General features: G+C 31.1%; 1 protein-coding gene across 1 annotated transcript; it reads right to left on the bottom strand.

The window, feature by feature from the left end:
• Positions 1-241: 241 nt before the first annotated feature.
• On the bottom strand, positions 242-10,576 carry LOC125054586. Its single transcript, XM_047656565.1, has 4 exons — positions 10,481-10,576; positions 7,792-8,207; positions 4,976-5,151; positions 242-1,012 (listed from the first exon to the last, which is right to left on the bottom strand). The coding sequence occupies exons 2-4, from the start codon at positions 8,201-8,203 to the stop codon at positions 815-817; spliced, it is 786 nt and encodes a 261-aa protein (XP_047512521.1). The 5' UTR covers positions 8,204-8,207; positions 10,481-10,576; the 3' UTR covers positions 242-814.
• Positions 10,577-15,596: the final 5,020 nt, after the last annotated feature.

The following is a 15,596-nucleotide window of genomic DNA, read 5'->3' as shown; positions in this document are numbered from 1 at the left end:
AATTTTATATTCGATCTTCTATGCAAAAGGTGCCATATATTATTTGTTTAAGATAGTTAAGGGTGTTTTTAGAACAATGGATTGTTCTGTTTACAAATATTGTAAAATAGATTAATATCTAGAGAAAAATACACTAAAATTATAATATTTTTAATGTTACATCTTTCAACCTTATAAATTAAAAATGATATACAGATACTATGTAATATTTTGATGTATAAAATAGCTTATATTAAAATAAATAATAGAATAAATATTACAATTAAAACTTATACTAGATAAATGCAACCTACTTATGATTAAACCCTATTTTCATAAGTTAGCTAATATCTATACATAAACAAAATTAAATTAGGTGAAGACAGTCGGGAGTATTTTAAATACTTATAAAATATATTTAAAAGAACTTATAAAGTTAAATTCTAGGATTGAAAACTCTCAATATTCATTGAAAGATGATAAGGAGAGTTTTAAATATAAAAAAATTAATTTCTTCAATTCACCAAACCACAGTTTGTTTTTAAACGCTGCTGGTTTTCAAAAGCCGTGAAATAAGCATAACTGAATATTTAAAAAATAATAAAACCTATTGCTATAACCAATTGTTATAAACAAACTTTTCTAAGGGACGAGTTCCTTAAGTAAATATACTATCATGGTTGGTGATTGTCAAATGTTTTTTCGTATACAAATAAGCAAGTCACCAAAGATAAGTTGTTTTCGCCTTTGGGCCATGGTTATTGTTTCCGGTTCTCGAAAGAGTTTTTCTAAGAGCTAGCAGAAAGAAAAAATAGAATAAATAAATAATTGTTTTCTATTGTGTGTTCCCAGGAGCAGTATAATACGCTGGAGCTGGGGTGGGCCTATGCTTTGAGATCGTATACGCTCTATTTGATGGCCAGTCCTTGCCGTACCCACCACCAGCGGAATAGGCATAGCTGTTAGAGTAGTCCGAGTTGTAATCTTGCGAGTCACTGCCGAAATAGGAGTAATGGGTCATTGGATGATGTTGCTGAAAGAGACGGTACAAGATTATTTACAAAATGTTATTATGATGTACTTATACATATGGCCAAAAAGTCGTGGATCAAACGCAAATAGGGGATAGATGAGGTCATCAGCTACAAAAAATTACTCTACGGGAGGTCTCTAAGCTCAACCCCTGCAGAGTTATAATTTTTTTTTGCGTTTTATAAGAAAATTGACTTTTTTTACTAATTCTAATTAAAATTCGAAAAAATCTACATCCTGTATCTTTTTCATAATATCCACTAGATTGGTATTGATGAGTTCTTGCTTAACACATACTATTTATAGTTGTTTATTGAGTCTAATGAAAATAATATTAAGTTATACGATATAAATTTTTTTCAAATCAAAACTTTTTGTTTACTTCGGACCCCACTGTAAAAAAAAATTACTCTACCGAAAAATGACCCTGTATTACAAGTTTTGGCGCATTTAATAGGGATTCTGAAAAGGTATATTACACATGGCCATGAGTCGCTCTAATATCTTTCTGTTGTATATTACGATTTAGAGAGTGCTATATTTCTTTTATAGAAACCAGTGGCATAAGACTTCTAGAGTTCATATAAACTTCATCTTGCTATCAGTAAAGTTATGTACACCTCTACTATAAATCTCTTAAACTTAATTAATTCCAAGCTCGCTTTGTGGAAAACAGGTTTCAACTTATATACGGGTGTGCATTATCTGTTTTGAAATTAATTTAAATACTATTCGTTTGTAAAAGGAAATATAGGATCGCATGAATACTATCTGGTCTGTACCGTAAAAACCTGTCATATTTGGTATTATTTAAATAATCAGAAATTATTGAAGCGTTTTAAGTTTTTAAGTAGTACAAATAGTTGTAAATAATCAGTAAAAATGTAGAATTTATTTTCCTATTCCTATACTACGAGAATGTCAGTGCGTGCCATGCCTCCTGCTGATAGAAGACAAATCTTTTTTTTTTTAATTTATTTTATTATTATTTATTACTTAAGATGTCATGTGGAACATGGTGTAATGGTTGCAGCTCCTTACAAGCGTTGTGTAAATAAAAAAAAATTGCGGCGGAGAGTATTGCCAGTTCTTCTCTTCCGTTCTACGCCCTTGATTTGAGAACTGGCAGTCAATGTAAAATTAGAAGCATTTAATGTATATTTCTTTTTTGACGTTCATAAGTGTACATTGTGTTACCTATATGAATAAATGATTTTTGATTTTGACTTGACTTATTCAGCTACAAAGAGTATTGTGTACTAAACATTGATTCGGTTTCTTTTGTTTGATTTATATTCGTAATAATATATTGTATCTCTCATTACTATTAATAAATGTAATACTTGAGATGTACTCGTAGCAATAGGAAAATCAATAAGCATGCTCTACTTATCTAAAGCCTGGTTGAGGAGGCTTTCATCGATATCATTCACTTGATAAGCTTTTGTTTTTATATTGACTTGAAAGCTTTAAGTATATCCGGATAATGAAAATGTCTATCCATTTTTTAAGTATCATGTTGGAAAGACAAAAGATATTTTTTATTTTTCTAATAGGAGGTCATATGTGTTTTATTTTTAAATTATAAGAAATGTGTGCCTGACAGATAGAGCAGTGTTGTCCTAGTGGCTTCAGCGTGCGACTCTCATCATTGAGGTCGTAGGTTCGATCCCCCCGGCCGGCAGTGCATTAATGGACTTTCTTTCTATGTGCGTATTTAACATTCTCTCGAACGGTGAAGGAAGACACCGTGAGGAAACCGACATGTCTTTGACCCAAAAAGTCGATGGCGTGTGTCAGCCACAGGAGGCTGATCACCTACATGCCAATTAGATAAAAAAATGATCATGAAACAGATTCAGAAATCTGGGGCCCAGACGTAAAAAGATTGTAGCGCCATTGATTATATTACGTACATATGCTTGACATTGTCATTATATTTTTTGTGTGACTTATTTACCTAAAGGACTTTTAAGAATAAAACGCTAAAATCTAAAAACACACTTCCAAAAAAGCCTTGGATTTTTAGAATTGCGACCTCTTATACAAATATGTATTAATTATAATTATAATCTAAATTTAAATAATCCGTAGGATATTTTTAGTACGATTTCAAAAGTATAAAATTAAATGTTTAAAAAAGGAATTCATATTGTGCCTTCTTTGTTTCATTTTAGGATTTTAACGAATTTAATTGACATACCTATTCGTTATTTGAATTTTTCGCAAAACAATTGGACGGTGTTCATACCGTAAAGTTTCGAAAACAATGTGCCCTTTCAAAACGATTTTTATAAAAGTATCAGCCGATAACAGGAATTTCATCAACGCATATATGAATATGTTTAAACACAAAAATATTTGTTAATTATTCTTTTAGACTTTTGTTCGGGAACGAATGTAATATTACAAATATAATAAAAAAACTGTAGCGCGCGCTACTCGGTCTTTAGATTTGTGTAACTTTTCGTGATCATTTGTTTTCACTAATTAGCAAGTAGGTGTAATACCTTACACATGCCGTCAACTTTTTGCGCCTAAGACATGTTGGTTTCCTCACAATACTTTCCTTCACCGTACGAGCGTGTGTTAAATAGGCGCATAAACAAAGTCCATTGGTGCACAACTGAGATTCAAAACTACTACCTTAGGGATAAGAGTCACACGCTGAAGCCACTAGGCTAATACTGCTCTTGTCATTAGTATATACGATGGTAAAACCCATCTTCACTTACAATAATGCCCGCTTTATTACCTAGTGTAATTAAATCTATTCGACGATAGCTAAGCACTGCATTTCTTTATTTAGGTAAATTCATTATATATTTAAAATATGCTTAAAAGCGCAAGATTATCTAGTATAATGTGGACTTCTTTATATAATGTCACTCAATTATAGTAGAAATATGTAGAAATAAGAACACCATAAGCAAGTTGGCTCCGTGATTCACTGAATAATAGTCCCGCATTTCTAATTTAATCTCATTACGAATAGACGTCATTATTGTAATAGATCTTAAATTTTCAATTAATTATATTATTATATAGATCCTTTAATGATGTTTCAATACGCAGCTGGTAATTATTTAATGTACCATAACTATTATGTACATACTTAATCTGCCCATTATTTGTATATATACATTCTAACTATAGATTAGAATTATATATACGAATGAAAGTTGTGAGCAGTGTTGGTTTCAGCGTGCGACTCTCATCCCTGAGGTCGTAGGTTCGATCTCCGGCTGTGCACCAATGGACGTTCTTTCTATGAGCGCATTTAACATTCGCTCGAACGGTGAAGGAAAACATCGTGAGGAATTTTAAAGTTATTATCGTTATATGTATCCCTCATAGTTATATTAATTGTATACTTTGTTAAGAATCAAATTATATGGGTAATGACATTAATATATTACTGAGGTATGTTTCTGAGTTCAAATAATGAAAAACTGATTAGAAGTGATATGGAAATATGTATAACGTTGAACTTTTTTTAATGCAATCTCTGTAAATATATTTTTTGCAAAAAACGCCCATTTATTAATTTCACAGAATACATACCACATAGGCGGAATATATTTATCATAAAGTAGTTCCGTTGGCTTTTATATACTATGTATTTGAATTATTATAACTACTAAAATCAAATAAATAAATATGAAAACCACTGTAGTTATTAGTAATTAATGAGTTGTCTTATGAATTTAATAACTGTGAAATAAACTAAATAACTGACTCGGTTCTATAATCTAGTTTTTAGTTTATATTTTTTACATATAGATGTTGCCAAGACTATATGGGCCCAATCAAGATTTTTTTTTGTCGTCACTAACTTTTCTAACCTAAGGCTTTAGGCTTTAACATAACAAATGGACAGATCTATATGGCCCAAACAAGAAATGTTTTGTCGTCACTATCTTTTCTAACCCAAGGTTTTAGATAAACAAATATAAGTGATTACCTTGCAAGCCTTCAACGTGCTGAGTAAACTGGGCAATAACAACGCAGCAATCAACAGCAATTTCTTAATCAGCATAACTCCAAGAAGAATTGGGATCAACAGCATCTTTGTCTTCAACGTTGCCATCAGATTGAGGAATGGTATCATTATCGCCAGCTTCTTCTTTTTACCGCGTCCTGAATATTATTGGGATATAATTATAGTAATAATAAATTAAATACATAGCCATATAAGGAACTACTGAAATTTATTAAACAAATAGAGAGTGAAAACATTTTTTTAAATCCTAAATCACTTAAAGGAAAGCTATTTGCTTGTAAAATACTTTATAATAATACATAACTTTAATCCGGTTAAAAAGTTTTTTCTTTAAATGTGTAAAGGTTATGTCAATAAAAGACAATACTAGTAAAATACTATTTACACGATCGTAATACTTGCTAAGATGCGGCATTCCTTATAAGAACAAGATAGAGTATATAAAAGTTCGCAAAAAACAGTTTAGTTTTCAGTTGTTAGCTGAAATTCTTCGCTGTATCGTTTCGTTTCTTGATCATACCTTTAAACTTACCTTATTAAAAAAAAACTAAACAAGACTTATAACCGTATAATTAAAGCACCGTTTATCTCTTTTTATCATAAAGTAAACACAATTTGTGAGAGAGACGAACTTAAACCAATAATATGATTAAGTTTTTATGAATATAAAGATTACTTTTATGTGACGAAAAAAGAAAGAAAGATCATAAAAGTGAGAAAGGTATTTTGTAACCGAAAAAAAATTACAATACAACGTAAAATTTGTGTATAGTTAAATGCTACAAAAAGTGAGTTTCAAAACGAATTAAACAACGTTAACTGAAATTAATTCATTATTTTATCTTACAATAGGTGAAACCTACTCAGTGTTGGGAACCAACAAAAGATAGGCTCAACCCAGATTTTCAGAGATCCCATTAATCAAAGTTAATTAAGCTTCAGGGATGTAATTATCCCAGAAGAAAATATTTTACGTCTCTTTCAAGTACGTTTTCATTTATTTGATTAAATACGTAATGCCCAATATGAGGAATTTCAAAAATGTCTTATTCATTATTAATCAATACGATAATACCAAGCTAGCATATAAAGCTTTATTTAAAAAATACATAGTATTATGTAAATATAAAAACTTATAGGTAATCTAAACATTAGTTTTTTTTTTTGTTTTAAGGCTATACCTATCGAACCATATGAGTATTGTAGCATTAAGGACGCTTCGATGGCCGTTGATACGCAATTTAACCTAAGTACATACGTTACGTTAATTATATCAATTAAACGAAAAAGGCACACAATTGTCGGTTTTAGGAAGCAGCTCAGGAATAATTTATTACACTGATAGGTATATACCACAAATCACTCACAAAATATGTAGGTATATACCACAAATCACTCACAAAATATTGTTCAGGTAATTCATAAATAAAATTGGGAAATATCGAAACAAAAATAAGTACATACGTCTAACCAAGCGTTCTTACAAGAATGGAGGTAAAATCAAACGTGGCCATCGGGTGTGTAAAAATGTTGCATTACCCTCAAAAAATTATTATAACAGTATCTATTACGAACAGTATAAAGTGTAGCCATTGAAATAATTTATTCTTAGTACAATATAAAATAGTATTGAAAACGTGCCGATTGATGCACACATTTATATTTATTTAATAATTAATTCAAAGTGCGGTAGTGTCTAATAGACGATTAATATAACTAAAACAAACACAACTCAACTACCACATTAAATGGCTGATAGCTAACGACAGTATATAGATGAGTGAAAAAAATATCTTTTAGCTTATCTCTAAGGAATATTTATAGAAACTTCAAACTCTTAATGGATATCTCTTTTTGTTCTTGTTGAATCTTAATTTTACGCATTCGTTGGCATAAGCTAATTCAAATAATAAAATGTAGAACAATAAAATAGTGTAACGAAATTATTTAGGGCGTGGCGTGAGATAGTTTAAATTGATTTGGAATTGCGTGTAATTATATCAATTATAACTGTTTATTTTTTGGACTAAAGGTTAATCGATGTTTACAATTTATATTAAAATGCGTTTTCTTGTAGTTGGACAAGTTTTTGATTAAAAAAACTTATAATTTATGCAATTTTAAATAGATACTTTATTCTTATATTCCACGTAGTCCTGGAATGCGAGGCTGTGGCTAATCAACGTGAAAAAATCCTCGGAACGGTGAGGTCGCTCCGGGAAGCCAGTGAAGTGCCCAGGAGACTTCTGTGCTTCTGGAAGGAGCTAGGCTGGCTAAATTAGCCAGGACTTTTACGCACAACGGACCAATCAGGAGTCTAATTGCGGAAAAAGGAGTCCTACAACCCTAACCCTAACCCTAGATACTTTATTTGTTAATGCAGATTTGATTTTATTATAATAAAAAGGTACATATCCAGAGCTAGATATATTCATAAGTGGGCTGATCAATTTAAAAAAAAGCGTTGCTACGCGCCTATCTGGGTACCTAATCCGCATTGTAAAGCAAAAAATTACTAGTAAAAACTACAATTGGAAGTGTAAAATCTGTATTATTATTTTTTGTAAAATTTATCTTTACCATAATTTTCATGTATTTAAAAATAGATAGATTGTAACCTATACTATAGAAAATGCTTTCTATATGATGTGATATGCTGTTAATTTAAAAAAAAACATAAAAATATACATAAAAAGATAGAACAACCGAGAAAGATTTTTGGTCTAATTATATCCTACAGACGTCATCGAAGGATAAAAATAAAATTAAACTCTCACCGTCATCGCTAGTATCCGGTTCCTCAATAGTCCGCGCTCCAGGTGGCAAGTTGACCCTTAATCCCTTCATCTTAAAGAACTCTCTTATCAAACTCATAAAGTACTTGGCAATTTCTGTCCACTCCGAAATAATACTTCTTCTTCCATCAAGAAAGTCCACTTCTTCTGTCATATTCAAGTTACTCACATCAGTCAAAGGCACAAAGCTTATAACCTCATTGGCCACTATCGTCTCATTATTGTTCATATCCCCGAATAGAGTTTTCTTTGCAATTTTCAAAGCTTTATATTTGACACAAGACAAAGCCTCGCCTTGTGTAAGGCAGCTGTCTTTGACGCGCCGTAAATATTGATCTTCAGCACATGACGCCTGGGTGATAAATAATATTGAGAGAAGATGCCAGACTGCCATTTTGCTGAAAGAAATTACTATATTTAAATATTTATATATTTTTTTTTAAAGACAATTCACACCAATTGACCTAGTCCCATGCTAAGCTGGTGAAGCTTGTGTTATGGATACTAGGCAACGGATATACATACATATTATAAATAGATAGACATATAAATACATAATTAAACACCCAAGACCTAAGCACAACACCAAATGCTCATCACATCGATGTTCGTCTCAGCCGGGGATCGAACCCTTGATTTGGGAACCCCATGGATTCGCAGTCAGGGGTACTAACCACTAGACCTATGAGTCGTCAAATTAAATATTATTTAGTTATAATCATTTAAATCTTGTCACGTAAAGCCCCACGCAACGTTATTTTTTCACCTTATCAGCAAATGTTCACGTATTCATTGCACACGTAGAAAAAATAATCCCAAAATCCGTACGGACTTAAGGTTGATTTTCGCGTACCTAATTACTAGGCTAACACCGCTCCCATAACTTATATGTTTAATAAAAATGTTTGATAAGAAAAATCATTTGTAATAATTATTTTGGCCTGAACAAAATTCATAGAATCCAGCGGTCGACCAATTTGCAAACTTTAAGGTAACGGGGGCAAAACAAAGCTTTGCAGAGAAATGATTACATTTTAATCTTGTTTCTTTAGAGAAACGGATGAAATTTAGCGGCTTATTTAATTTAAAACTGTGTATTTAGCCCGACCTTATTGATACAATCCAACCAATGTGGTGACTTTCTTAATAATTAACAGCTACAGAAAAGATTTACATTTGTTTTTGGCTTATTTGTTTGTGCAAGCTTTTTACTAACACAGTTTATTATGTTACAAGATATTATATATTAGGTCTAAAATTGGTTATATAATAATGATTTTCAAATTTACTAGCCCGCCGTTGATATTAAAAGTGCAGTGCACGCAACGATTAGTAGTATTTTAAATAAAAATTAAAAATAATATATTTTTTCTTCCTGTTGAGGGTATTTTGCGGAGTTTCGGAGAATTGATTAATAGTATGTATAGTATAAACATTGGACAGTGGAGCAATAAAGTTAACTGGTGCCCAAGGAAAATAAACGAAAAAGAGGAAGAAAATATAGAAGGTGGATAAACCAGATTAAGGACTTAACAAATTGTACATGGCAGAGAGTGACATTGGGCAAATGGTGGGATTCAGAAGAGGCCTTTGCCAAAAAGGGGCATACAGAAATCTAGAAATGAATAAGATTATAGAAATATAAAAGTATTTAATTATAAAGTATCTGAAATAAAATACTTTTATAAACATGAATTAATTAATAGTAAGCAAAGTTGTTATGCAGCTTTCCCTGCTTTTTTGAATCCTTGCTATTTATTTCAAGCCAAACTATTAAATGCTCGGAGATTGCGTTTTAATTATTTTAATTAAAGTTGTAAAAGCTGGTTAGTGATAAAGTTCAGGCTTCAAGTGCAGTTTCTTTTTATGAGTCTTCTATTGAGTCCTTATTAGAAATTACTTCGGCTTCGTTTGTTTGCGAACGAAAAATACACAAGACTTTTTATATTAATTTCATTTCCAAATAATCATAGTACTTTTAATTTATTAACAACTACGCAGGAGATCTTAATTTGAGGTCTGAGATTGTTTATTATTTTAAATTTGAATGGGAGTCCAGAAGTCTTAAAGAGATGAGGTTATCTGTATGGGGCACAAACGGTAGCAATATTTTTATTTTAAACTATCATTAGACGTAATTATGGACTCTGGGTACGACTCTCTTAATTTTACGCTTACAAAATCGGTACTGGTTTATTTTTATTAGACTATAAAAAGCCAATAAAATTAACGATGTTAGCTGAAACGCATTTGTCTCTGTCAAACGTTAATTTTGTTACTGTAATGGGATTTGCACTTAGCAAAATATTTTTTATGATATTTTTTAAATCACTAGTGAGGAGTTAGTATTTTATCGGATTTATCAAGAACCTTCTTAGGAATAACTTGGTCATTTTTGACTCGTTTAACATAACACAACATCAATTAATTATTGACTACAAAGCGCTTGACAGGTGTCAAATTATTTTACTTAATCTAATACAAGTTTATTTAAAAATTATTTTATGTAGGCTAAAAGTAAAAATCTGGAAAATTGTCCAATATTTAGTTAATTAAAATCGACAATACACATTCAAGAATGGTAATTGATTGAAATTGTATTTGTAGGAATCGTTTAAAATTTCTTTTATCACACATTAATCACGTTTAAATAAACCCTTTATTCACTTACTTTAACTAAAACTTCACTTTTCACTTTTGTTATATTTACTAAATCTGCGCGCGCGTCGATCAACCATTGATCAATGTCAATAGTAGCAACTGTTTCACTATTTAAATGATCTAGGACCGATCGAGTGAAGCGGAGTTAATGTGATCTGTTTGAAAACGACAGTGACTATACACTGCCAGGCGGATTTGCTTAAAACATTATTATTACTTTTTTTTAAGTACTAAATAAGAAATTATTATTGATTAAGTTTTTAGCTTCTATAAAGCTCTATTTAGCATAATGTTTACTTTACCGTCATATCGGCGGCCATAAGTATTAAAGTTATAAGATATATATTTAAATTAATTTTTAATTTAAATTCCCACTTTATTGGTTTTCACATTTTGGCGAAATCAGAAAGAGTGGTTGTACAATAAAATCGCTTCCAACTGCTGCTAATATCTCCTTCATCGAACACGGCTTCTCGAAATCACCGAGAAAGAGAAAGAAGAAAAACAAAAGACGTAAGACAAGATACGTTGCGTTCGATTCTGATTGCTCTAATGGATGTTGTCGAGTGTCAACGCGTTATAGACTAGACTAGACTTCGAGGATTTAGGCCCGCAGCACGGAGTAGCCTCATTCTGTGATGATGATAATGGATGAGGAATATAAAGTATTCATATATAAACACTTCATCACCATCTTTGAGTAATATTACAAAAGAAATATTTTTGTTGATAAGCGATTTTATCGAGTTGAATTCAATCTTATTATAATGGTAATGTGGACAAAAGATAGTGGACAGTTCCTCCAACCTAAAGGTACTCCTTATAAAGGATCTATTCAATTCGGAATTCGTTTTCGTTAATTCCTATATAATGGTTTTTTTTCTTTATAGTCTTAGACAGGACAACCTACTCTTTAGAACCCATATTTAAAGTAAAAAAAACATGCGTGTGTACAAGCGTTAGAAGTTTGGCTAAACAAGATAAAAATCTTTTTTAAATATTTATTTCGCCTTATTCTACGTTTGTAGAAAAACCGACACTAACAATAGAAAAAAGATATTTAATATTTTGAAAGTTTTATTATCTAGTTAAATGAAGTTTACTTAAATATCACAAACAAAACAAAATTCTACATAATTAAAGAAATAGACATTTTTTATTTTAAAATGTTGACTATAGTAACTTCAGGGTGTCGGTTTTTTGTGACGGTGTGCGCACGCATCGTAACAATTTACTCTCCTCATTTTTCCCTAACGCGCCAACGGAAGTATAACTTCAAAAATATTTCTGATTTGAACATTTTCGTTTATTAACAAATTAAAACACGGATAAGTAGCTGCAGTGTTTTGTTATTACTTTTAAATAAATGGGAAACGATTTTTCATATTAAAACACAATATATTTTTCATAATTAAAATTTTATAAAGGGATCATAATTTCATATCATGTCTTCCAAGTTTACGAGCGGACGGATAAATTCTAAACTTTGTTATAGTTAGCTGATGTAATTTAATAAGACCACATTTTCTTTCCTACTATAATCTCGTCTTACACTTGCATTTTCTATAGATTTTCATTTTTAAGGTCATTGACGTGAGTTAAATTTTATGTTGTATATATTCTAAAATGAATACTTCGTACTAGAATGAGTTGATTTCACAAATAGAAAAAAAAACCAGTGTAGCGAGTTAAGTTCGGTGGTGGTTTTTGTATGGAGATGTTTAAATAAAACTCTTTGTTTGAAGCTATAGTCTAACTAGCGTCACTGGTTTTCCTTCTACCATCTAGGTCTGGGCTTAATATTTCTTTATCCGTTTCGTGATTTATTTTTCATTAATAGACGAGTGAGCGCGTGACACACGCCTTCGACTTTTTTTGGTCTAAACTCTAAAGCATGCCGGTATCCTCACAATGTTTTGATTTATTTAACCCCAAATTGACAAGAGTGAACAAAAGCTTACAGACAAAAAAAAACAAAAAAAAAACAAAAAAAAGCAAACAAACAAAATCAATCAAGAAAAACTTAATTACATGATAAAAATATAAAAGAAATTAACTAATCACTATAGGCACTAAAAAATAAACAAAGTTTTGCCAGTTCACTCAACGGAGAATGAAAAAGGTCCGTTAACCTATGCAGTTCATTAACTAAACCAATACACCGAATCATATGTGCCCTTTTCAGAAGGTTAGTCCTAGCCGTGTTTTTCCTCACCGTACCAGCGCGTGTTGATGCGAGTTCATTGATTGCCGGGGTTCGAACCAACGACCTCAGGAATGAGAGTTGCATTCTGAAACTACTAGGCCAACTTTTCTCTAATTTCGCATATAGAGTCAATCCTACACCGAAGATTTAGAGTAAAGAATTACTGGTTTAACCACTGAATTTAGAACTAAATTTTATTTGATTATAACTTTCTTTTAAATTATTGCTTTCAATTGTGGTCGAGTACGAAAAGTAAGGGCCGGAAATTGTTTTGGTCGATTTGAAAAATTTGGTACACGATTGACCTTGCTTCAAGTACAATATTCGTGCTTTATCATAATCGCACCTTTTCTCTAATTATCCTTTAGTGGCACGATATTAAAAGTAAATTAGGGTCTACTTATATTAAAAATGAGTATCCAATGTGCCCAGTATAATAAGATTTTTTTTTCAATTTGTCATTTGTAATAAACAAAACAAGTATGATATACAAAATTATATATTAAGTGACACGTGCTCTCATACAAAGAAACACGCACGCACACAGCTATAAACACATACGTACGCACATAAACACCAATATTTATATGTATAATATTTTACTAGTATTGGCCGATCATGGCAATTATTTGTTGATCATTATATATTTGATTTTGTATTTTTTATATTTAAAATAAAAAACCTAACCTAAACAAAAATCTAGTACTATGAACATGATTAAAAGATAAAATAGCCTGTGTTACTTTTAATTAGTAAAAGTACTTTCAAAACAGTCCGGTTTTGGGTTTATGCAAAAATACGAAAATCTCAACTTTATTATAGTATCATAGAAATATACTATTTATTACGATTCTTATGATAATTGATAGGCATCAATCATACAGAAGTTGATAGACACACACCCAAACAGAGAATGGTTGGCCTTGTAGGGAACAAACCGATTCAACAAAGAACGATATAAGGTACTTCAGTTTACTAACCAATAACAATAGACTCAAGTAAGAGTACTTAAGTCTTACTAGTATTGTTTCGCTGCGAATTTCACCGAGGATTTGTATCTCTGTCTTATCTGTATGTATCAACTAGGACACATTGGTTATTGGAAAATGTATAGCAATAAAAATATGTATATAATTATAGGGCACTCGAAGAAAACAAAGCCGTTCAATACATCATAAGAATAACAAGTCTTGTTGATACCAAAGTGCTGACTGTTATTGACGTCAGGGAGCGGAAAATACAACTATTATTTAGGAGGCTTTTTAACCCCTGACGCAATATGGGTGTGTGATGTGAGCTTTAGGTCAATAAATATAATTTATACTATAACAAAATACTTTAGTCCTACTACTATATCCACGTGGTGTGATATTATTTAAAAACTGATTGTTTCATTCAATTGGCAAACTTAATTTGGTCCTGAATGTTTTAATGAGCACTGTTTTCATTTCCTTTTTTTAAATCAAACAACACTTACAATTGTAAACTTTTTAATCGATTTAAATTGCTAATACAGAGATAAAAAAAACATAGTTTTATTAAAAATTACTGTGAACTTTTAAGTACACTAAATAAAACCTTGTGTTCAATATTATACACGAACAAAGGTATTTACTTTGTAAAATATTACTTGAATGAAATTAAAATTTAATATCTACGTCTATGAAGAATCTTTTAACTCTAAATAATAATTTTTAATTTAAATTTGTAACTTCAAAGCTTTTTCTTGTTCTTATTAGTGTTATTGTGCTTTTGAGTGTCTCACACGCCATTTTTAGATTATATTGTATCTTTCATGGAACCTAACTAAATATGTTTAATAAAGTGTGCGTCTCTTAACCCCTGAGATCATGAGTCCGCAAATCGAATCGATTACTCTTTTAGATTTTACTTTGGGAAATCCGTCATCCAAATTCACACCTAAAAATCAAAACGTGAACCCATACCGCAAATGTAAATTATCAATTTTGTTTGGAATTTGACGGAGTACAACACTGCGGGTAGACTAATGTAGCGGTCGGCTTTCACGATACTACCTTCATTTTCGTCACCGTAGCTAAAATCGTGGATATAATTGAAATATAAATAAGAATAGCTTATACTCGAGTACTTATTATTGTATTAAATATTAGAGTGCACGACCTCCGACGGAATCAAGGCCTCCTCCAAAAATTTCCACTTGTCTTAAGATACATTGAGACTTATCTTTGCTACTGTATTTTCTTGCTAATCTTTTATTTCATTTTCGCAGCTGGGAATCCTCACACTGGTCCATTCAAAGTAAGGGTATTTTTGACCCATCTGTAATCACAAACGCGGGCAATGTGACAGCCCCATTTCCACTTCTAACTTTAACTATTTTTGTAAGGCATTATATCTTTTTACTTTTTACATTGTTTTGAAGTTTTAATTTGAACCGAAGAATAGATTGAACATTTTATAAAACGTCAATGTTGAAAGCATGTATAATCAAATATTGTTAAAATACAGCGTTTTGTAAAAAGTATAATTAAATATCTATTGAAACACTACTCTCGCTCAAGTTAATAACTTAAAATTGCAGAGCACGTTTGTATGTAATTTTACAGAAATCTGAGAAATTTAAATATAAACGTAGTCAAACAAGGATTATTCATTCTAAACCACTTAACCATTAATAAAATAATGTGTTAGACATTATTAAATAGATATTTTATTCTCATCCAATATGAACTTGCGAAAACATAATAAAAACTACTAGCAGACCGGCCAATCGTTGCTGTGGCTAAGGTTTTAGTTATATTACATAGTAGTAACCTATTCAAGGGAAACGGTAGGAGAACACCAGTCATGGGGACCACCATGGTTTTTTGGTGGTAATGCCATTAAATTGTAGCTTATTTGAAACGTTGGTACTTTCAACACAGCGCCATCTGTTAGA

Source organism: Pieris napi, chromosome 12 (genome assembly GCF_905475465.1).
Source record: "Pieris napi chromosome 12, ilPieNapi1.2, whole genome shotgun sequence".
Taxonomy (NCBI): domain Eukaryota; kingdom Metazoa; phylum Arthropoda; class Insecta; order Lepidoptera; family Pieridae; genus Pieris; species Pieris napi.
Note: the sequence above shows the minus strand (reverse complement) of the source record. Positions and strands in the feature narration are given on the sequence as shown.

Excerpts from the sequence above, each read along its gene's own strand:
- LOC125054586 (XM_047656565.1), bottom strand. The coding sequence starts at position 8,203 with ATGGCAGTCTGGCATCTTCTCTCAATATTATTTATCACCCAGGCGTCA. Across the intron at positions 5,152-7,791 it reads ACCGGATACTAGCGATGACG|GACGCGGTAAAAAGAAGAAG; the intron begins GTGAGAGTTTAA and ends AATAATATTCAG. Across the intron at positions 1,013-4,975 it reads GCACGTTGAAGGCTTGCAAG|CAACATCATCCAATGACCCA; the intron begins GTAATCACTTAT and ends CGTCTCTTTCAG.